General features: G+C 42.0%; 1 protein-coding gene across 4 annotated transcripts in view; it reads right to left on the bottom strand.

Annotated features, from left to right (window-relative positions):
• The window catches only part of LOC112219673 (contactin-associated protein-like 4), a 211,486-nt gene that overhangs the window by 34,827 nt on the left and 153,241 nt on the right, over positions 1–23,418 (bottom strand). For all 4 annotated transcript variants that reach the window (XM_024381139.2, XM_024381136.2, XM_024381138.2 and 1 more), the window contains 7 exons: positions 21,957–22,063; positions 17,222–17,341; positions 13,659–13,856; positions 12,510–12,666; positions 10,009–10,136; positions 8,885–9,055; positions 5,541–5,762 (listed from right to left, as the gene is read on the bottom strand). In XM_024381139.2, coding sequence (XP_024236907.1) covers positions 5,541–5,762; positions 8,885–9,055; positions 10,009–10,136; positions 12,510–12,666; positions 13,659–13,856; positions 17,222–17,341; positions 21,957–22,063 — 1,103 coding nt within the window. The remainder of the gene's footprint in view (positions 1–5,540; positions 5,763–8,884; positions 9,056–10,008; positions 10,137–12,509; positions 12,667–13,658; positions 13,857–17,221; positions 17,342–21,956; positions 22,064–23,418) is intronic.

Consider the following 23,418-nt stretch of genomic DNA (forward strand, 5'->3'; position numbering starts at 1 on the left):
TATGTGTGTAGGATACCTAATGTTTGTTTGTGAAAGTATGTGGGTAAGGAGTCTGTTTGTCTGTGAAAGTATGTGCGTAAGAAGCCAGCATAAAATGAATGGTTTTGTACAACTAACCAGCGCTCTCGTAAATAAACTTTCTGACTATCGTCGCTGGGCCTCCGTCTTTTTCATTTCAACCAGTATCTTACAAATTCTGGGTTGCAGACTGAGTCGTTTAATTGAATTGGGTTATGAACATTCAGAACATAATTCTCATAACAATTTGGTCCTTCGAGCCGGATTCCAATACCTGTCCCTGCTGTCCGAAAGTACCACGCCGAAAACCGCGCACGTGCGGTCATTGACCCGTAAATTAAAGACCTGTCCCCTGACATTGGGGTTCTATAGCAGGCCGGTATATATCTAAGGTCGGCAGAGACGGTGACGGAATCTAACCCACATTGCTTTTCCCAGTCTACGAGACAAGGTCAGTAAATCTTTATTCACGAATTATGGGGAATTGACGCTCGGGCTACATTCAGAAATATATTTGATTGTTTTTGTGTAGTTTAGGTGTTGATTTAAACAATTCCCATATGGCATTCTTACCTGGTGACCTATTTTTAGAATTTTGAGTAGAGAACCCTGATATAGGTAGTATTCTAGGCAATTTGAAAATAGGAATTGGGTGTAGAGCCACCTAGAAAACATCTAGGCAGAGCCATGTATCAATAGGGGTTAGGTTAGGACACTTTGTGGCCTAGTTCATGGAAACAGGTCATAGCTCACATCGAGAGAGAGGGCTATATACATCCACATAATATATAATAGATAAATATAGCAAATGGGTAGAAGTGTTCCCAACGTACTTGGCGGACACGATTATGGTAACACAAATATTAGGTCAAGATATTATCCCTAGAGTTGGTTTACTAGGATCTACAGTTTAGCTAATCAGGTAGAACAAATAGAAGGCCCGACTTAGGGACCAGAACAAGTAGACATAGAAGTTGAAGATATACTATCAGAACACATGAGAAGACTGTTTGATAACCAAACCCAGGAGAAGGTGATTCACTCATTCCAACCAGGAGACTGGGTGTGGATCCAGTCCCTGAGGAGAATAGACTGGAAGCAGCCATGGTGGGAGGGGCCATACCAAGTACTCCTGGTGACAGCCTTCGTGTTGAGAATAGCTGAAAGAGCTACCTGGGTTCATGTCACACATTGCAAGAGGGTAAGACACCCTGACACTGGCGAACAATCACAGAGTTAGGAGATGAACCGAATACCAATAAGGTTTGGGAGTCACCTCTCTAATGAAGATTCCCTAACTCACCCTATCCTCCCTGTGTGCATTCATAGAAGTGAAAGCATGGGCTGGCCTCTAGCTGATGATATGTTCTCCGGGAAAGGGTGGGGCTTTATAGGATTGCTGATCGGTCTGAGCTGTCTTATTGTGGGAGCCATATTCCTAATACACCATGACCCATCCGAGAATGAAGAAGGTGGTAATTGGACCCATAGTGTAGACGATGAGGATTTTATATTAACCAAGCAGAAAAGATCACTTAATCTGGGTTAACAGGAAGTGAGAGTAGAGACAGGGAAGGATGTCTCAGTTGAGTTCTACATAGACCAAATGGGGTCTCTGACCCTTTGGCAGTCTAGGACTATGAGCCATTATGGAAGATATCAGTGTAGGTCCCCGTGTAGTTCATGGAAACAGGTCATAGCTCACACAGAGAGAGAGAGGGCCATATAAGTCCACATACCCAGTATGGAAGAAGATGGAGTATAGTGAGGGTTTTTGACTGTAATCCGGAGCGAGGAAAGTATTGCATAAAAGTACGAATTACCATTAAAAACGTAAAGAAAGAGGATCTAGGGTTACGGTATGTTGGTTTTGACCAGGTTTCGGTAGCTCTAGGAAGAGTCTTGGTGGTTCCAAACTTCTTCCATTTAAGAATGATGGAGGCCACTGTGTTCTTGGGGACCTTCAATGCTGCAGAAATGTTTTGGTACCCTTCCCCAGGTCTGTACCTTGACACAATCTTGTCTTGGAGCTCTACGGACAATTTCTTCAATGTCATGGCTTGGTTTCTGCTCTGACATGCACTGTCAACTGTGGGACCTTATATAGACTGGTGTGTGCCTTTCCAAATCATGTCCAATCATGTCAATTCAATTTAGAAAAATATCATGGCAAAGGGGTGTGACTACTTGTTTAAATGCGATATTCAGTTTCAATAAATCTCCCAAAATGTAACAGCATGTTTACACTGTCTTTATGGGGGTATTGTGTGTAGATGGGTGAGTAAAGAAACATCTATTCAATCCATTTTCAAACTGTAATGTGGAAAAGGTGAAAGGGTATGAATACTTTCTAATGGCACTGTATATTTAAAAAATTCTGTGAGGAAAAAAAATCCTTATTTTAAACAAAACAGATCAGTTCATAACTGGCAGCACCAGCAAGATTCCAGTCTCTTAATGTGGTATGAACACAACCACTCTAAATATCAGAGTAAGACATTTTCAACAACTATTAAAGCGCCAACCAAGTTTTCTCACCCAAAGGATCGAACAGCTGAACAGACAAAGACGTATTCCACCAGTGGTAGTATACAAACTCAGCAAAAAAAGAAACATCCTCGCACTGTCAACTGCGTTTATTTTCAGCAAACTTAACATGTGTAAATATTTGTATGAACATAACAAGATTCAACAACTGAGACATAAACTGAGTCCTCATGCCTCCTTGCAGCATGCCTAAGGCACATTCACGCAGATGAGCAGGGACCCTGGGCATCTTTATTTTTGTGTTTTTCAGAGTCAGTAGAAAGGCCTCTTTAGTGTCCTAAGTTTTCATAACTATGACCTTAATTGCCTACCGTCTGTAAGATGTTAGTGTCTAAATGACCGTTCCACAGGCGCATGTTCATTTATTGTTTATGGTTAATTTAACAAGCATGGGAAAAAATTCTAAACTCTTTACAATGAAGATCTGTGAAGTTATTTTGATTTTTACGAATTATCTTTGAAAGAAAAAGGGACGTTTCTTTTTTTGCTGAGTTTATATACCCCAATTTGGGTGGAATCTCCTCTCTAAACATGTTTATTGCTAGGCAGGAAGTTAAGTGATGCGGGCAATAAACTGTTCCATCTCCCTTAATGTGACCTGACGTGACCTCGGCCCCCTTCCTCACGAAACCACATCTCTCCACCCTTATCAGTGCCTGCCACATGTGATTGCCCTTCCTTTACTCTATACATTCCAAGCTTCATTTCCTCCACCATATACATTCCTCCTACCATTAACTTCTGGTGAAAATCCTAGACTATAGCACTCAATATTTCAATAGGATACCTGCTAATTAACAATATTCCAAGTTTAATCAGAACTCATTAGCAGTCATGATGTTTTCATATGATTGTGAAACAAATCACTTCAAAAAGTAGGTTACACACACGTACACACGTTCACACACACACACACGTTCACACACACACACACACACCTACTGTAGAACCGCATGATCCAAAGCCCATCAGCAGCGTGATTCATGGTTATTTATTGAATGTGATTATTGTTCAGGAAACAGTCAGCACCTGCACATTGAATAGGAAACCACAGAGGAATGGCATTTTGCCAATAATGTGATGGAGGCTGCTCGATAGGTGGCAGGTAGCTTAGTGGTTAGAGCATTGGGCCAGTAACTGAAATGGTTCTAGTTCGAATCCCTGAGCTGACAAGGTAAAAATCTGTCGTTCTGCCCTGGAAAAAGCAGTTAACCCCCTGTTCCTAGGCCATCATTGTAAATAAGAATTTGTTCTTAACTGACTTGCCTAGTTAAATAAAGGTAAAATAAATGTAAAAAATCCACTGCATCTTACTATTAGAAGCTTGGCCTTCTTCTCCTAAGTATTTACTTCACATATGAACTATGCTGTACTTAAAAACTTGAAGGAAGAGAAATTGCGCAATATTTCACACACCAATTTAATCTGGAATTACCGTTACTTGTATTTGGAAGCCATGGATTCAGAGTCTCTATTCACCACTGACAGAGCAAACAGAATCACATTGTGCCCCAACTCAAAGTTGGTGTACCAAATTACACCCTATTCCCTATGTAGTGCACTTATTTTGACCAAGGCCAGTGGGTACACTAGGGAATAGGGTGCCATTTGGGAGAACGCTAAAGTAGACGTTAATCCATCGTCTTACAAATGACAGACGTCCCCTCCCTTTGATTCTAAGTGTGGGTAAGGCTGGTGGATGTGGAAAGGCGAGTGTAGAAAACATTGTGAACACCTGCTCTCTCCATTGCATAGACTGTCCAGATGAATCCAGGTGAAAGCAATGATCTCTTATTGATGTCTCTTGTTAAATACACTTCAATCAGTGTAGATGAAGGGGAGGAGAGGAGACACGTTAGAGAAGGATTTTTAAACCTTGAGACAATTGAGACATATTCAGGGGGTGAATGGGCAAGACCAAAGATTTAAGTGCCTTTGAATAGGGTATGGTAGAAGGTGCCAGGCGAAACAGTTTGTGTTAAGAACTGCAACGCTGCTGAGTTTCTCATGCTCAACAGTTTTCCGTGTGTATCAAGAACATCCAGTCAACTGTGGGAAGCATTGGAGTAAACATGGGCCAGCATCTCTGTGGAATGCTTTCAACACCTTGTAGAGTCCATGCCCCGACAAACTCAATATTAGGAAGGTGTTATTTTTCTCTGGTAGAACCAGGATTCAAATTATATTTGAAATCATTTCAAATACTTTCATACAGTGCATTCAGAAAGTATTCAGACCCTTTGACTTTTTTTTTACTATATTTTGAGTCTCATAGCAAAGGGTCTGAATATTTATGTAAACAAGGAATTTCTGTTTTATTTTTAATAAATTAGCTACATTTTCTAAACTTGTTTTTGCTTTGCCATTATGGGGTATTGTGTGTAGACTGATGAGGGGAAAAAACAATTTCATTTTTTAATAAAGCTGTAACAAAATGTGGAAAAAGTGAGGGGGTCTGAATACTTTCCGAACTGTATGTGCTTGATTTAGCTTGCCTGGTTTAATGGACCAATAGAATAGCCTCAAAACTGTAAACCCCACCTATCTGGCACTCCCAGGGCAGGCTAAAGATAATCTCGGTTAAGTTCTGGATCCATACATGTTAAGAGGAGAGAGAGAACGAGGATCTGAACCGGGACGAAGAGCTCCACCCTCACTATTTTTTTCAAGTTATGGGTAAGTCTATGGGCCAAATGTCCCTTCCTCTTCCGCAATTCAAAGATACTAACATCTGCGAAATCGTGATTTGTCCAAAGCACTGGAACTAATGCTGCTCGTTATCTCACGCATTCCATTGTATCATGACAAATACACAGTACCATTTATGTTTACATAGTCTGTCCACGAGAGATTAGGCGAGAGCAAACACTCAAAGCATTTGAAACATTTTGAATAGCATTTGAACCCAGGTCCTGTGTTTTTCCATTCCTCTAATGAGGGAGATGTAGCAGCCTGAAGCAGCTGGATTTTCCTACCTACAAATAATTGGCTGTTGAGTTGCAGATGGATGTGACCGTCGGCGGGGGCCTTCTGTGTGGTGCCCGGGAAAGAGTCCACACACAGTGAAGCCTCTTTCACGTTCCGCTCCGCTCGAACGCGGTGCCACCTGTCGTCGTTTAGCGCCATGCCGCCCGTCTCCACACGCACCTCAAAGGGGCCATTGCCCACGTCAAACGAGAAGACGACCTCCATCGGAGCTGTGGGAGGGATGGAGAGAGGAGGATGGGGGAGAGAATGAGAGATGGTCAGACACACCAGATGAGTAGCATTTGGATGGGTGGTTAAATATTCCACTGGCAGAGAGTAGTAGCAGAGCTTTTTACAGCCAAATAACTATCAAATGACACCAGAATTAAACCCCCTGGACATCTCAATATTTTCCCGGACATTTTATTTCCGATGTCTATAAAAATCTTCATCTGGCCCCTGCGAGCGAAACCTGACAACATAATAACTTTCACTGCTCAGACAAGATCATATGACTTTCTTTTATTTCACTTTTTTGTGAAGCATTGTTGATTGAATGTGGTGGTTGATTTGACCTTGAGTATCAACAGAATAAAGAAATATGAGGTGTTGTCGTGACAATACCAGTACAAAGTGGCCTTACGACATTGTGTTCCAGTTCTACTCTCCCCGAGATCTATCATCACATGTATACACTGAGTGTACAAAATATTAGGGACATGTCCTCAGAACATCCTCAATTTGCATGGACTACAAGGTGTCGAAAGCATTCCACAGGGATGATGACCCATGTTGACTCCGATAATTCCCACAGTTGTCTCAAGATGGTTGGATGTTCTTTGGGTAGTGGACCATTCTTGATACACACCGAAAACTATTGAGCGTAAAATACCCAGCAGCGCTACAGTTCTTGACACACTTAAACGGGTGCGTCTGGCACCTACTATCATACCCCGTTCAAAGCCACTCAAATATTTTGTCTTGCCCATTCACCCTCTGAATGGCACACATACACAATCCATGTGTTAATTGTCTCAAGGCTTAAAAATCATTATTTAACCTGTCTCCTTCCCCTTCATCTACACTGATTGAAGTGGATTTCACGTGAGATCAATAAGGGATCATAGCTTTCACCTGGATTCACCTGGTCATTCACCTGGAAAGAGCAGGTGTTCCTGATGTTGTGTACAACACGCCCATCCAAATCATCATTTACAACAAAAACATCCATTGCTGACCTGGCAGTTGGCTCCACTATGCAGTAGCTATCTGTCTTTTCCCCCCCTTGAAAACATTTGTCAGGCATTTTTCATTCATTCAGCGCATATGTTCATACAGGGCTGTGTAATTGATGCTCCTCCTGCCTGCCCATCTGTAGGATGATGGGATCTTATCTGAATGGATCATGTTAATGAATAGGATTTTGGAAGAGCTCAGGGCAGCACACAAACGCGCATGCACACACACACACACACACACCCACACCCACACACACACACACACATACCACTGTGCATAGGAAGCTGAGGCCAGGGCCAGAGTTTGTCATCAAACACTTCTCTGGTCTGCATGGCGGCTACAAAAACTCTGTGAAAAAGCTAATCATCTATTCTGATCTCTTTAGTATTCACTGCACAGCTAGGTTCCCCTTCTGCCTCTTAAGAAGACACACACACACACATACACACCAATGCCAACGCACCCACAAGCACACACCTTGTCTGAGGGAATGTGACGGCAATGGTAAGGTTAAAAAATAGCATCGACATTCACAATTGAATAAATTAGGGGGTGAATGTAAATTGTTCTATTTCCATAGGATATACTTTGATTAAGCCTGAAGAGTCAGCTGTGCAACCGTTACTAGTCTACATGGATGCTCAATCGATAACATGGTATGGCTGTGACCTCACAGCAATAGACACGTCTCTCTGTACAATAGGTACATGTCATGCCGTGTCCCCAGTAATTCAGTCTGGTGGGATTCAGGGGCTTTAATCAAGCTCTGTGATTTCAGTGATGTGTACAGATATAGGATCGTAATTTGATCACCCTGTCACAGGAAAACAATCATGCAATGCAGGAAATGTAAAACTTGTAGTGTATTTGATGTTTAAAAAGGCTTCTGAAGTTTAAGTGCCATATTGAAATTTCAGGCTTGATTTTCACTTACGAAGAATGTATCAATAATCCGCATTAATTATAATCCACATAATAATTCACATTTTCTGCGGGATAATTATTCTGCTGTAGAAAACTGGCTCAAATTAAGATCCTACATCTGTAGAATGGGTCATTACAGCAGGAACATACCCCTGCACCCTGGAAGGTCTCTCTATGCAGGACTCCCATCCATCACCCCTGGCTATTGTCTCTATAGACAATAACATCTAGCACTGCGACAACAGTGTTAACATTCCGCTACAGATGTCCAAAAAAATCAGTCCTGACAATACAGAATAGAAAAGGCTTCTTCCCTCCTAAGTCGGCATCCTCCAATTACAAAGGCTCATGGGGATTCTACCAGAGTGCGGATTAGTTGTCATGGGACCAGGAGAAGGCATATGAAACAATAACAGTCACAGCGCCAGACCATCATTTAGAGACAAAACTTCTTATTCCGGACCCATAATAATGCAGTTCTATCTAAACAAGAGTCAACATAAATTAAGTATATCAGCTCCAAAGTCTGTGCTTCGCTTTAACAATGGCAGTCCCATAATTTCCCCAAGGAGAGTATGCTCATGATGTCTGTGTAGCGCCGCAGACTCTCTCTATCATATGTCGTCTCAGAAAAGGAGTTTCACGCTTTACTGCTGCTTCACAAATAGACCAATAGAAAGCACTGTTCAGAGTTATTAGAGCTTTACAATCTCTGCAACTGCAAATATCTCTGACAATGAGCTGACCTAATAAGCCAAATCATGTTCAATGCCACGAAGAAAGATGATGTGATCCATTCAAGCCAAATAATGTTATAAGACTATTCGGAGATGTGTATTGCATTCGAGCTGAATCATTTTCTAACATCATGGTCGAAGAGGATGTGCATTGCATTCAAACTAAATCAAGCTAACACCATTCAAAGATGTTAAGGCCTTATTGCATTCAAGCTAACTTGTGCCTAACACCTTTGGAAGATGTGTTTTGCACTCAAGCAATTGTAAGCCAAATTCAGGACCTATTACATTCAAGATGAATGCCATGGTCTCTCCGCAGAAGTTCAGTGAATTTTAGTGAGTGCAGCTTCTCCTTTCCGAGTCTATATGCCTTTTTGAACCCTGCACCGAAACACTTGATCATGAACCATAGAGTCAAGCATTCTCTCGGTGGTATCATTCACTTTACTTACAGCTGAGTTCAACCCGTATGAAGTCTTTAATGCCCAGGTTTTCCAGGAAGACCCCTGAAGAGGCGGTGGTTTTGAACAGGAAGGAGATGTCTGCACTGAGCTCTCCGTGGAACGTGGGGAAGTGCAGGTACGATGTCTCTTTGTTGAAGAACGCTGCATTCCAGAAGTTCTCTAAAAATTAAAAATAAATGGCAAAAAATATATATTAATTAAAATGTATACTGTTTATACTTTTATACAGTTATGTCTTTGTTGTTGTCTTCTATGCTGTTGTACATATTGTATGCACCAATCCTTGAGCAAAAGGTTGCTAATTGCAAAAAGGGTCTAAATAGACTGAGAATTAAATAAGAGTCTACTGTCCCCAACTCAGTCCATTACAATGAGCCATTGAGACTGTCAGGCACATAAACAAGCCAACCGTTTCTACTAATTAGTCTTAATAATATTCCACCATCGTTTCCCCCATTTACGTCTAATTTACTAAGAGTAATATTTGTAGGTAACCAAGGCTGCAATTAAGAATAACAAAGAGATGGGGATTATTTCATTATTGCGTGATTAACAACAACGACTACCTACTGCCATCAGCATAACAACATAGAAGAGAGAACATTATTGTTTTTGTTACAATTCTGCTAATGTGGTATTTCCCTGCACATAATTAGACGACGTGCATAACCAGAGTGCGAGAGGAAGAGAATGTTGCACTACCATCAAACAGGTGTGGAACGAATGACTGAGCTGAGAACTGAGTAAAACAGCTGGTAGTCTATTACTATGCGCAGGTCGTTTCTCTGCATTTGTTTGAATCACAGCCTGTGTGTACTGCACATACTCCATTTCCATATAGGACATAATGGATGGATAGATTAACTGATAGACTGACATATCAAAAGCAAGCATACAATATTCAGTATGACCTAGTCAATGTATCTGGGGGGGGGCAGTAATGGAGTAAATAATAGACTGATACAGTAAAATGACTGATTGACATTATACTTACTATCTAACCCACACACAGGAAGGCATTGTGTGCCAAAATGTTAGTGCTGTCCAATAAATCATTGGGAGTATAGATAGTCACACACTCTATCTTTATTATTTTATCACTTGGTACTTACTGTCGCCATGACATCTAAGTGGGCTGACTCTATAGGCTGCCTCTGATTCAGGCCTCTGTATATCCCCCACCACCACCCATCTGACTGGTAGATTCTCCTTATGGATGAGCAGGCCAGAGTCAGCAGCCCTGTTGGAAATCAGGGCAGGTTAGCGTTTTTCATCATGAATCTTGTTCTGCAGGTAGAGTGGTCACTAGCTGACACAACCACAAAGTCATAAAATCTGATTTTAAACCTAACCATAACCACACTGCTAACCCTAATACCTAACACTAACCACATTTTTGTTTTCCTTCATTTTTACAATATAGGCAATTTCGACTTTGCAGCTGGCCTATCTAAGGGGAAATCGCTTAGTTCACCCTCCAGCACAATAAACGTAAACTTGCGAAATAAGAGAGGTGGTATGCGTTACAACAACATAGTAACAACGTACAAAAAAAAAAAAAAAAAAAAAAATTAGGCTGTAATCTATGGATTTCACATGACTGGGAATACAGATATGCATCTGTTGGTCACAGATACCTTTAAAAAAAAAAGTAGGGGCGTGGATCAGAATACCAGTCAATATCTGGTGTGACCACGATTTGCCTCATGCAGTGCGACACATCTCCTTTGCATAGAGTTGATCAGGCTGTTGACTGTTGCCTGTGCCTCCTCTTCAATAGCTATGCGAAGTTGCTGGATATTGGCTGGAACTGGAACACGCTGTCGTACATGTCGATTCAGAGCATCCCAAACATGCTCAATGGGTGACGTCTGGTGAGCATGCTGAAATGTTCAGCTTCCAGGAATTGTGTGCAGATCCTTGTGACATAGGGCTGTGCATTATCATTCTCAAACATGAGGTGATGGCACAACAATGGTCCTCAGGATCTTGTCACGGTATCTCTGTGCATTCAAATTGCCATCGATAAAATGCAATTTATGTTCGTTGTCTGTAGTTTATGCTCTTACCATAATCCCACCGCCACCATGGGGCACTCTGTTCACAACGTTGACATCAGCAAACCGCTCGCCCACACGACGCCATACACACTGTCTACCATCTACATGGTACAGTTGAAACCGGGATTCATTCATGAAGAGCACACTTCTCCAGTGTGCCAGTGGCCATCAAAGTTGAGCATTTGTCTTCTGAAATCGGTTACGACGCCAAACTGCAGTCAGGTCATGACCCTGGTGAGGATGACGAGAATGCAGATGAGCTTCCCCGAGACGGTTTCTGACAGTTTGTGCAGAAATATTTTGGTTGTGCAAACCTACAGTGTAATCAGCTGTCCGAGTGCCTTGTCTCAGACCATCCCGCCAGTGAAGAAGCCGGATAGGGAGGTCCTGGGCTGGTTACACTGACAAATTCTCTAAAACGACATTAGAAGCGGCTTATGGCAGAGAAATGAACATTCAATTCTTGGGCAACAGCTCTGATAAACATTCCTGTAGTCAGCATGCCAATTGCATGCTCACTCAAAACTGCAGACACATGTGGCATTGTGTTGTGTGACAAAACTGCACATTTTAGAGTGGCCTTTTATTGTCCCCAACACAAGGCGCACCTTTGTAATGATCATGCTGTTTAATCAGCTTCTTGATATGCCTAGCAAATATGCACAATATTTGAGAGAAATAAGCTTTTTGTGTGTTTGGAACATTTATGGAATCGTTTATTTCACATCATGAAACACGAGACCAATACTTTACATGTCGCGTTTATATTTTTCTTAGTATACTTTAGATGCAACTGATTGACCTGGTTCATTGGAACCAATGAAATAGTCCCAATAGTGCAAACCTAGCACATCTAGCACCACCAGGCAGGCTCAATCAAGCACTCAAAGAATTTGAAAACAAATATTATTTGTACCACAAGAGGTTGGTGGCACCTGAATTGGGGAGGGCGGGCTTGTGGTTATGGCTGGAGCGGAAAGAGTCAGATGTTATCAAATACTAAGCTACACATGGAAACCATTTCATTTGCTTCGTTCCAGCCATTATTATGAGCCGTCCTCCCCTCACCAGCCTCCACTGATTTGAACCCCTGTCTGCAGTCCATAACAACTTTAGAATAGGAAATAGAAAAGGAAATTGTGCAAATACTAACAAACATCATCCAGATTATGTTCATTTTTACTTTCAGATGCTGTTTGAGTTCTTGCAGGCTTATAACACTATTGCCGGGGCTATAAAATTATATCTAAAAATATAAATGCCGGCGAGAGAACAAGGCCCTTTCTGAATAAGATTAAATATTGAATGGAGAATCTCAGTCAGTAGAGTTCATATAGAGTACCAAACATATATAAGGAACCAAACAGTATATAGGAAAGAGGGTAAGGGAGGAAAATACATAGGACAGGATGAGGTAAAGGAGCTGAAGAGTATGTAAGTGTGTAAGTGTGCGAGAGAGAAGAAGATAGGGAAAGAATGAGGAAAAAAGAGAGAGCGAAGGAACAATGGAAAAATATACAGAATGAGAGTCATAATTGGTGATGGTATTGTACCATTCTTTGCGGTCAGCGTCACAATTGCAGTAGTGGTCTGAGTCGATGCAGTTACCCTGAAGACCGCAGCCACACTGCTGGCTCCCTGGTACTGCCCCGCCCCAGTACGTCTGGGGCTCGTCTGTACGTCCCACCCACCAAGTGAACGGAGATCCATCTGAGGCACACACACACACACACATATTCAAAAACCCTACAGACTCCAAAACTCATTGGGCTCTAATGTAAAAACATTAAGCTCAAGGTATTGCAAATGTCTTCTAAACAGATCGGACAAGGTGTGTTTTACCCAGAGACCAATAAGTGCTATTTGCAATGACAACATTGATGATATATAACAGATGCACTTTCCACAAAAACACTGGAACAAGAGGAGAGCGAGAATGTTTGATAGAGAATGGTTAAGTCACCAGTTTCGGACCTCCACAAAAAAAGCAGTAGAGACTCTCCAAAGGGTTCCCAACACTTGTCTGATCACGCTCCCCTCATTATTCTTCATTATTCTTCATTTGACATTTTCCAGCATGATTTATTTAGCTTTGACATCGTTTTCCTCTTCTCTCAGTCAGCCTCTACAGTAACGAGACAGCTAATGGACAGCAATTACTCTGTGAAGCTGTGCGTTGCCTCGTTTCATGTTCATTTGCAGGTCTAAAATAGTAATTACAAGGTTGACAAAACTACAAATGAATACCACATGGCAAACACCAATGACACACCAACAAAAAAAACAAAAAAAATTGGCTAAAAGCTAACTCACTCAGTGCATGAACATGTAGCATTTCCAGAAATGGTGAATATTCTATCACAACACAATGGCGTTAGGCCTACATACATTACTCAAAGAAAGTACATCTCCCCTCCAAACCTAAATTAGTTTGCAACAAAGAGCATAATAATCCAATTGTGACGTCTGCTTAAGCTCTGCGTGTGGCGTGCAGCACTCCCAGAGTGTCTCCCAAATGGCACCCCGTTTCCTATATAGTGCAGTACTTTTGGCCAGAGACCTATGGGCCCTGATAGGGAAATAAGGAATATGGAGCCATTTGGGACGCATGCACCGACTCACAGCCGACCGAGTGAACAGCTTCTTAATCATCCTGACCTTTATGGCTGGCTGGGATCAATACTGTTAATGAAAGGGCTTACCTGGTGTGTTTAAGAGGCGTGACTTTCTACAGTGGTAGAAGACTTCCTGCTCGCAGTGCTCCGCCTGGGTAATTATGGCTCCGAGCTGTTCTGCATCGGCCGAATAGTTAAAATAGGCTAAATGCTGATTTATCCCAGAGGAGGCCTTTAATTTGGTTAGCTCCGTGTTATTGTGTTGGATCACCATCCACGTTTTATCTGCAGGAGAAGAGAGAGAGAGAGAAATGGAGGGGAACCCCTAAGATCATTTTACATCATTATGCAAATATTAATGATAACAAAGACACTCTGAAAAATAGGGATGGGGTGGGTGGGAAGATGAGATGATTACGATAGCTGCTGGTGCCAGGATTGGAATTCTGTCAGATGATCTGGGATCCCACCCAGAGATTGAGATTCAGTTTCAGAGTGTTTAATAATCACATGGAAGTGGTTGTAGGTGTGATTGCAGGGTACAACATGCAGGACTAAGTTAAATAAAATTATGAAAATAGTCATAAAAAAACAACAATAGAAATAGCCCTATATACAGTGCCTTGCGAAAGTATTCGGCCCCCTTGAACTTTGCGACCTTTTGCCACATTTCAGGCTTCAAACATAAAGATATAAAACTGTATTTTTTTGTGAAGAATCAACAACAAGTGGGACACAATCATGAAGTGGAACGACATTTATTGGATATTTCAAACTTTAACAAATCAAAAACGGAAACATTGGGCGTGCAAAATTATTCAGCCCCTTTACTTTCAGTGCAGCAAACTCTCTCCAGAAGTTCAGTGAGGATCTCTGAATGATCCAATGTTGACCTAAATTACTAATGATGATAAATACAATCCACCTGTGTGTAATCAAGTCTCCGTATAAATGCACCTGCACTGTGATAGTCTCAGAGGTCTGTTAAAAGCGCAGAGAGCATCTACTGTGTTATTGACTTGTTAATTGTTTACTCCATGTGTAACTCTGTGTTGTCTGTTCACACTGCTATGCTTTATCTTGGCCAGGTCGCAGTTGCAAATGAGAACTTGTTCTCAACTAGCCTACCTGATTAAATAAAGGTGAAATAAAAAATAATAAAAAAGTAGTCTCGGCCATTTGACCAAAGACGAGAGGGAAGACAGATCCCTCTAACCAACGTGTGGTACATCTGAAGTATCTATTCTAATGAACACTCAAGAACAAAAGAGCCTACAACTAAGAAGGAAATTGTGACTTCTGTTGGACAACCAGAGACTTACATCAAACCACTTCCAATAGAACCATCGAGATCAACAGAGAGATGATGAAGACATCTATGAGCAAATATATACATTGCATTTATTTTCCAAAGGAGCGGTCGTTCATGTGCAAAGAATTCATATTCCCATGAGCGTAGCTTCTAAGTGTATGTATGATAAGTTGAGACTCTGTCTCCCCGTCTCCTTACATACCCCTCCCTTTCCATTGTGTAACCAAACAGTCATGCTTTGTTTAGTCCACTAGGGAAATGTTTTCATTGTATTATGTATGTAATCAATAACCTATGCTGTGTGTGTTTACGTATTCTGTGTGATGATTTAGTTAGTAAATAAATAATTAAGCCAATTTGTGTATCGCTGATTCATCACTTAGGTTAGGGTTCGTGCAGATATCCAAGAATTGTGGGATGTTCAGAATGAGACTGATGAGGTAATAATTAAAAATGTACTGTTATTGACATAAGAGATATTTTTGTATTTTCAGAGTTTAAGTCGGGAGATAGTAACTCGTTAAATAACTTTTCCCATGATGCTCCAAATTCCTAATGAGTTAATTGTTACATGATTCATTTAATTGAGTATCAATTAAACATAGTAGGTCATTATTTGATAAATAGCAGTCATCACATTAATTAATGATAGTCACATAACTACAACATGTTTTATGCTATTTGGAGCAGGGGGGCCTCGAGGGGGACCCCAAATCTCCGAAACCAAAATAATATACTTTTTTGCCCCACTGTATATATATATATATATAACTCAGCAAAGAAAGAAACGTCCCTTTTTCAGGACCCTGTCTTTCAAAGATAATTTGTAAAAATCCAAATAACTTCACAGATCTTCATTGTAAAGGGTTTAAACACTGTTTCCCATGCTTGTTCAATGAACCATAAACAATTAAAGAACATGCACTTGTGGAACGGTCGTTAAGACACTAACAGCTTACAGACGGTAGGCAATTAAGGTCAGAGTTATGAAAACTTAGGACACTAAAGAGGCTTTTCCACTAACTCAGGAAAACCACAAAATAAAGACGACCAGGGTCCCTGCTCATCTACGTGAATGTGCCTTAGGAATGCTGCAAGGAGGCATGAGGACTGCAGATGTTGCCAGGGCAATAAATTACAATGTTCATACTGTGAGACGCCTAAGACAGCGCTACAGGGAGACAGGACGGACAGCTGATCGTCCTCGCAGTGACAGACCACGTGTAACAACGCCTGCACAGGATTGGTTCATCCGAACATCACACCTGCGAGACAGGATGGCAACAAAGGATGGCAACAACAACTGCCCGAGTTACACCAGGAACGCACAATTCCTCCATCAGTGCTCAGACTGTCCGCAATAGGCTGAGAGAGGCTGGACTGAGGACGTGTAGGCCTGTTGCAAGGCAGGTCCTCACCAGATATCACCGGCAACACCGTCGCCTATGGGCACAAACCCACCGTCGCTGGACCAGACAGTACTGAAAAAAGTGCTCTTCACTGACGAGTTGCAGTTTTGTCTCACCAGGGGTGATGGTTGGATTCACGTTTTTTGTCAAAGGAATGACAGATACACCGAGGATTGTACTCTACAGCTATATCGATTTGGAGGTGGAGGGTCCGTCATGATCTAGGGCGGTGTGTCACAGCATCATCGGACTGAGCTTGTTGTCATTGCAGGCAATCTCAACGCTGTGCATTACAGGGAAGACATCCTCCTCCCTCATGTGATACCCTTCCTGCAGGCTCATCCTGGCATGACCCTCCAGCATGACAATGCCACCAGCCATACTGCTCATTCTGTGCATGATTTCCTGCAAGACAGGAATATCAGTGCTGCCATTGCCAGCGAAGAGTCCGGATCTCAATCCCATTGAGCACGTCTGGAACCTGTTGGATCGGAGGGTGAGGGCTAGGGCTATTCGCCCCCAGAAATGTCCGGGAACTTGCAGGTGCCTTGGTGGAAGAGTGGGGTAACATCTCACAGCAAGAACTGGCAAATCTGGTGCAGTCCATGAGGAGGAGATGCACTGCAGTACTTAATGCAGCTGGTGGCCACACCAGATACTGACTGTTACTTTTGATTTGGACCCCCCCTTTGTTCAGGGACACATTATTCCATTTCTGTTAGCCACATGTCTGTGGAACTTGTTCAGTTTATGTCTCAGTTGTTGAATCTTATGTTCATACAAATACTTACACATGTTAAGTTCGCTGAAAATAAGCACAGTTTATTTACACAGACGTTTATTTTTTTGCTGAGTTGATATAGCCCATGGGCCCCCACACCTTGTGGGAGTGTTTGATGTGTGCGTGTGTGTCTGTGAGTGTGGCTTACCTGTCATGTTGCAGTAAATCAGCTGTGGCTTGATCAGGCCGCTTCCATCCACGTCTATGTAATACAGCCCTGTTGTATTGCCCTTGTGTTTGTACACTTCACATGACTGCTCATAGACGGCTGAGGAGGAGAAAACAAATACTCAGGTCACTTACTGCTAAACCCTAACTGAAATGAGTACTGACTGAAATGATTAACAAAAATGTGTACACACACACACACACACACCTCTACCCACAGCAAGCATCCCTTGTCCGCTATTCGGCAAATCAGATCATGACTTGGTACTCCTGCTTACTGTATACAAGGAGAAGCTCAAATAGGAAATACCTGTGACTCGCCCCGTTGAGAAATGACCATCAGAATCGGAGATTATGTTACAGGAATGCTTTTCATGGCTTTGCATTGTCCCCACAGTGAAAGTTTGCTGCTTCCCCAATCAAAATCCCCGGGTTAACACAGATGTTGGCGCTAAACTAAAGGACAGGGCTACCGCGCACAGGGTTATCGCAGACAAACCTGAGGCTCCAATAGAACACAGCAACAATAAGTCCAACAACAACCTCAGACTCATCCACCGAACAAAAGGACAATATAGGAGTAAGGCGGAATCATACTACATAGGCCCTGACGTTATGCCTGTGCCATGTGTGGCTACAGTCCATTACGGAATACAAAGGAAGACCCAGCCACAATCAGCCCAACGATGCCTCTCTTCCACACTTCGACAATACAACACCGTAACGTGTGAGAGCTGATCTACCGACCCAGAGGACTGGTGCTACTTGCACGGCAGCAGGGCTGGACGGTAATTCCAGGGCGCATTCTCAGAGCATGTGCAGATCAGCAGGAAGGCACATTCACGGTTATTTTCACCCTCTCCTTGTCCCAGTCTTTAATCCCCACGTCTTAAGATGAATACCACTATTCCTGTTCCCAAGATCTCCAATGCTTCATGCCACAATGTCTACTGCCCTGTAGCACTCACATCTGTAATCATTAAGTGCTTTGAAAGGCTGGTTATGGCTCACAACTCTATCCTCCCAGACACTCTAGACCCACTTCAATTTGCATACCGCCCCAACAGATCCTTAGACAACGCAATCTCAATTGCACTCCACACTGCCCTCACCCACCTAGATAAGAGGAATACCTACAGTTGAAGTCAGAAGTTTACATAGTATACATTTCAGCTCAGTTTTTTCACAATTCCTGACAATTAATCTGAGTACAAATTTCCTGTTTTAGTTCAGTTTGGATCACCACTTTATTTTAAGAATGTGAAATGTCAGAATAATAGTAGAGAGAATGATTGATTTGAGCTTTTATTTATTTCATCACATTCCCAGTGGGTCAGAAGTTTACATACACTCAATTAGTATTTGGTAGCATTGCCTTTAAATTGTTTAACTTGGGTCAAACATTTAGGGTAACCTTGCACAAGCTTTCCACAATAAGTTGGGTGAATTTTGGCCCATTCCTCCTTGCTCACACATGCTTTTCCAGTTATGCCCACAAATCGTCTACAGGATTGAGGGCAGGGCTTTGTGATGGCCACTCCAATACCTTGACTTTGTTGTCCTTAAGCCATTTTGCCACAACTTTGGAAGTATGCTTGGGGTCATTGTCCATTTGGAAGTCCCATTTGCGACCAAGCTTTAACTTCCAGACCAAAGCATCCCCACAACATGATCCTGCCACACCCTTGCTTCACGGTTGGGATGGTGTTCTTCGGCTTGCAGGCCTCCCCCTTTTTTCCTCCAAACATAACGAGGGTCATTATAGCCAAACAATTCTATTTTTGTTTCATCAGACCAGAAGACATTTCTCCAAAACGTAGGATCTTTGTTCCCATGTGCAGTTGCAAACCGTAGTCTGGCTTTTTTATGGCAGTTTTAGAGCAGTGGCTTCTTCCTTCCTTGCTGAGCAGCCTTTCAGGTTATGTCGTTATAGGACTCGTTTTACTGTGGATATAGATAGTTTTGTACCTGTTTCCTCCAGCATCTTCACAAGGTCCTTTGCCATTGTTCTGGGATTGATTTTCACTTTTCGCACCAACGTACATTCATCTCTATGAGACAGAATGCGTATCCTTCCTGAGCGGTATGACGACTGTGTGATCCCATGATGTTTATACTTGCGTACTATTGTTTGTACAGATGAACGTGGTACCTTCAGGCATTTGGAAATTGCTCCCAAGGATGAACCAGACTTGTGGAGGTCTACAATTTGTTTTCTGAGGTCTTGGCTAATTTATTTTTATTTTCCCATGATGTCAAGCAAAGATGCACTGAGTTTGAAGGTAGGCCTTGAAATACATCCACAGGTACAACTCCAATTGACTCAAATTATGGCAATTACCCTATCAGAAGCTTCTAAAGCCATGACATAATTTTCTGGAATTTTCCGAGCTGTTTAAAGGCACAGTCAACTTAGTGTATGTAAACTTCTGACCCACTGAATTTGTGAAACAGTGAATTATAAGTGAAATAACCTGTCTGTAAACAATTGTTGGAAAAAATTACTTAATGCACAAAGTAGATGTCCTAACCGACTTGCCAAAACTATAGTTTGGAAATTTGTGGAGTGGTTGAAAAACAAGTTTTAATGACTCCAACCTAAGTGTATGTGAACTTCCGACTTCAACTGTATATGAGAATGCTGTACAAATCATTTTCAACTTAATTGAGTTAGTCATTTTTTTTATACTTCAGTGTGATTTGGACATGATTTGGCATGAAAAGGAAAATAGGGACCATACTGTATATCACAACCTCGACACAGTTTTCAGCTGAGGCTTTCGGGTGGCAAGGACTGTCCAGTGATAGTCCATAACGCATTCACATTTGTGAATTAATAACTAACTCACAGAATACATAACATGCACATATAGTACACAAATCATTAGTGTATATATTTTTCTTCATATTCTAATCTAAGGCACCTAGGCATGTTGGGCGTGCCAACACAACACACTTATACACAAAGACAAACTTTTATATTCCAAGACACTACTGTACTGAGGCATGTTGGTGTTTGCCAAACAGCAATGCTGCCAAAGACACAGAACCGCAAAAGGCGCTCTTTATCTTGGGCCATCTCTCTTTCCACTCTGCTTTACCCTCTACAGTAGCTTTGTGTGCCAGCTGTCTGTTCTGTTGTTGCGGATGTTGTTACATTATTGATGTGCTCACCGTCATTATTTGAAAGGAAACGCACAGAAAACCATTGCATGCCAGAATAAAGGGTGCTAGCTGGTGTCCCAAAGGAACGCAGGCCCCATCACTGCAGATGTTGCTGTTTCTCTTGACTGCGTCCATAATGGTACCCTTTTTCCTGTATAGTGCACTCTTTTTGTCCAGAGTCCTATGGATACTGCTCAAAAGAAGTGCACTATATAGGGAAAAGGATGCCATTTCAGACACACACACTGTGTATCCCAGTCCATACAATTCTGAATAGCTCCTGGATAATGGCTAGTGGGCCTGACTGACTGATAAATAATGAATACAAGGCTATAATAATAACAATGTTAACCGGAGGTGAGTGTTCCTCTTCACTAAAGAATTTCCCCCCTCTTCCACTGTTACACTAACCAGCTGGGTTCCTTAGTTGATCCTTTGTTCTTGCCCAGCACACACACTTGCAGCTAATCAAGGGCTTGATAATCAAGGTGATTCGTTGGATAAGACTTGTTAGTTCTGGACAGGAACAAAATGTGCACCCTGTGGTGGGTCGCCATGAACAGCACTATGAAACCCTTCTGTTCTGTAACTAGAACACATTGACCCGGCATAGTACAGACCCCTCATGAAATAAAGCACAGATACCCATACAGCACAGGAGGCTGCTGAGGGGAGGGCGGCTCATAATAATGTCCGGAATGGAGCGATGGAATGGTATCAAACACATGGAAACGATGTGCTTGATGTATTTGATCCCATTCCACCTATTCCACTCCAACCATTATCACGAGCCCCATCCTCCCCAATGAGTGCCACCACCAAACTCCTGTGCCGCACACTGATGAATGCTCCTGTTGTTTTGTTGTGCAACCTTTTGACTCAAAGGTCTCCGTCAGACATTTCTTTGTACCCTGCAAGTCATTAGATGTGTGTGTACACATTTGAAACAATACAAACCCTCCCCTCCAGACAGAACAGAATAAGTAACATCCTTTAACAGTTTAGTCACACATGACACCTCCAATCTCGTAAATGTCTTATTTCCTCCTCACCTGAAACACTTCCTGTGATTGATCTGAGTCTCTGCTCAAATCTAATTATACATACAGAGGCAATCGTTGCTAGTCCTTTCTTTGTCTCCACCACCACCTCCCCACTTCCAGCTCCAGTGTGAACGTGTTAAATGGTGAGGTGATTATGTTTGACTGACAAATGGCTTCATTTCAAGTTTTAATCTTCTTCCACACAATTTATGATGACCCGGGTTGCAGCGAGAGAGAGAGAAGCATCATTAAAGGCTTTGTCCTATTCCTTATCTATGGTGTGGCTTTGCCACGAGGTTCTGGTGTTGCTGCATGCTATTGCTGCATCACAGATAAGGCATTTGACCTTGAATTCAACGGACGGTTTCACTGTGCATGTATGCTGAACAAACACATTATTCTCTTGACAGTGTTTCTGCTTAGTCCAGTCCAGTCATACAGGCATGTACTGCATATATTCTTCAGATACAAAAAACAAACACAGAAGATACAGAAAAGGCCTCTTACAGCTGTGACATGTTGCTCCACTGTAGCCTGTGTTAGAGCAATTGCAATGGAAGGTACTCCAAGACTGAGTGCATCTCCCCCTGTGTTCACAATGGCTTGGAGAGCATCTGAAAAGAGAAGAGAGATATTTATTCACCACAGATTTCCAAAAGGTCAAAAATCTGCATGTATATTTTGAATGATTCAAGTACACTTTCAAGAGTTAAAGACAATTTATGCTTGCTATGGAGGGTGTGGATGCAATTGCGGAGCCTCTGGAGGCTTGCAGAGGCCAAATCGAGCTCCGTACTGCATCGCCATGTGCCTCCCAAATTTTGTAACAATGCGGAGGGCTCCATGTAGCTCCGTATTGACATGACTGGTTGACGGTAGGTGGGGGCTGGAGGTCCTGTAATAAACACAAACTCACTTCCTCGGCATCTTCCTTCATGACAGCTCTGCTCTGCTCCGCAAAGTGCAAGAAGTATGAATGCCCTGACTTCTGCAGAGGCCGTATCACAGGAAATGCTGTACGGTCACCGCAAACTACTTTCTCAGAAAGGCATATCTGACTAAATACAACCGTTGTTTGACGTGCTGTGAATGTCCTGTGAATGTCCCGGAACAAATATGTCTTTATGTCCTTTATGTGCTTTAAGATAAGTGCAACAGCTTTTGGTTCAGTGTCCTTTTACTTGAGCTGATCTACACCTCTCTATCCTCAAGTATCCTCAAGAACTGTTCAGCACAGGTGGACATTATAATGTCCATTCCTGACATGAAGGGAATGTTTTCCTTTCAAATGGTCAGTTCTGAAAATGAATAATGGGCACCATTATAATTGCATTCCCATTCTCTGAAAACAGTATGAAAAAGTCACGTGTGCGGAGATGTACGTGTTTCATGATGCATACCTTTTCGCAGCCTACGTTACCACATACACTACCGTTCAAAAGTTTGGGGTCACTTAGAAAGGTCCTTGTTTTTGAAAGAAAAGCACTTTCTTTGTTGTCCATTCAAATAACATCAAATTGATCAGAAATACAGTGTAGACATTGTTAATGTTGTAAATTACTATTGTAGCTAGAAACGGCTGATTTTTTAAATGGAATATTAACATAGGCGTAAAGAGGCCCATTGTCAGCAACCATCTCTCCTGTGTTCCAATGGCACATTGTGTTAGCTAATCCAATTTAATCATTTTAAAAGCCTAATTGATAATAAATAAAAAAACTTTTGCAATTATGTTAGCACAGCTGAAAACTGCTGTGCTAATTAAAGAAGCAATAAAACTGGCATTCTTTAGACTAGTTGAATATCTGGAGCATCAGCATTTATGGGTTCAATTACAGGCTCAAAATGCCGGAAACAAAGTAATTTCTTCTGAAACTCATCAGTCTATTCTTGTTCTGAGAAATGAAAGCTAATCCATGCTAGAAATTGCCAAGAAACTGAAGATCTCATACAAAACTGTGTACTACTC

This window comes from Oncorhynchus tshawytscha, linkage group LG20, assembly GCF_018296145.1.
Source record: "Oncorhynchus tshawytscha isolate Ot180627B linkage group LG20, Otsh_v2.0, whole genome shotgun sequence".
Taxonomy (NCBI): domain Eukaryota; kingdom Metazoa; phylum Chordata; class Actinopteri; order Salmoniformes; family Salmonidae; genus Oncorhynchus; species Oncorhynchus tshawytscha.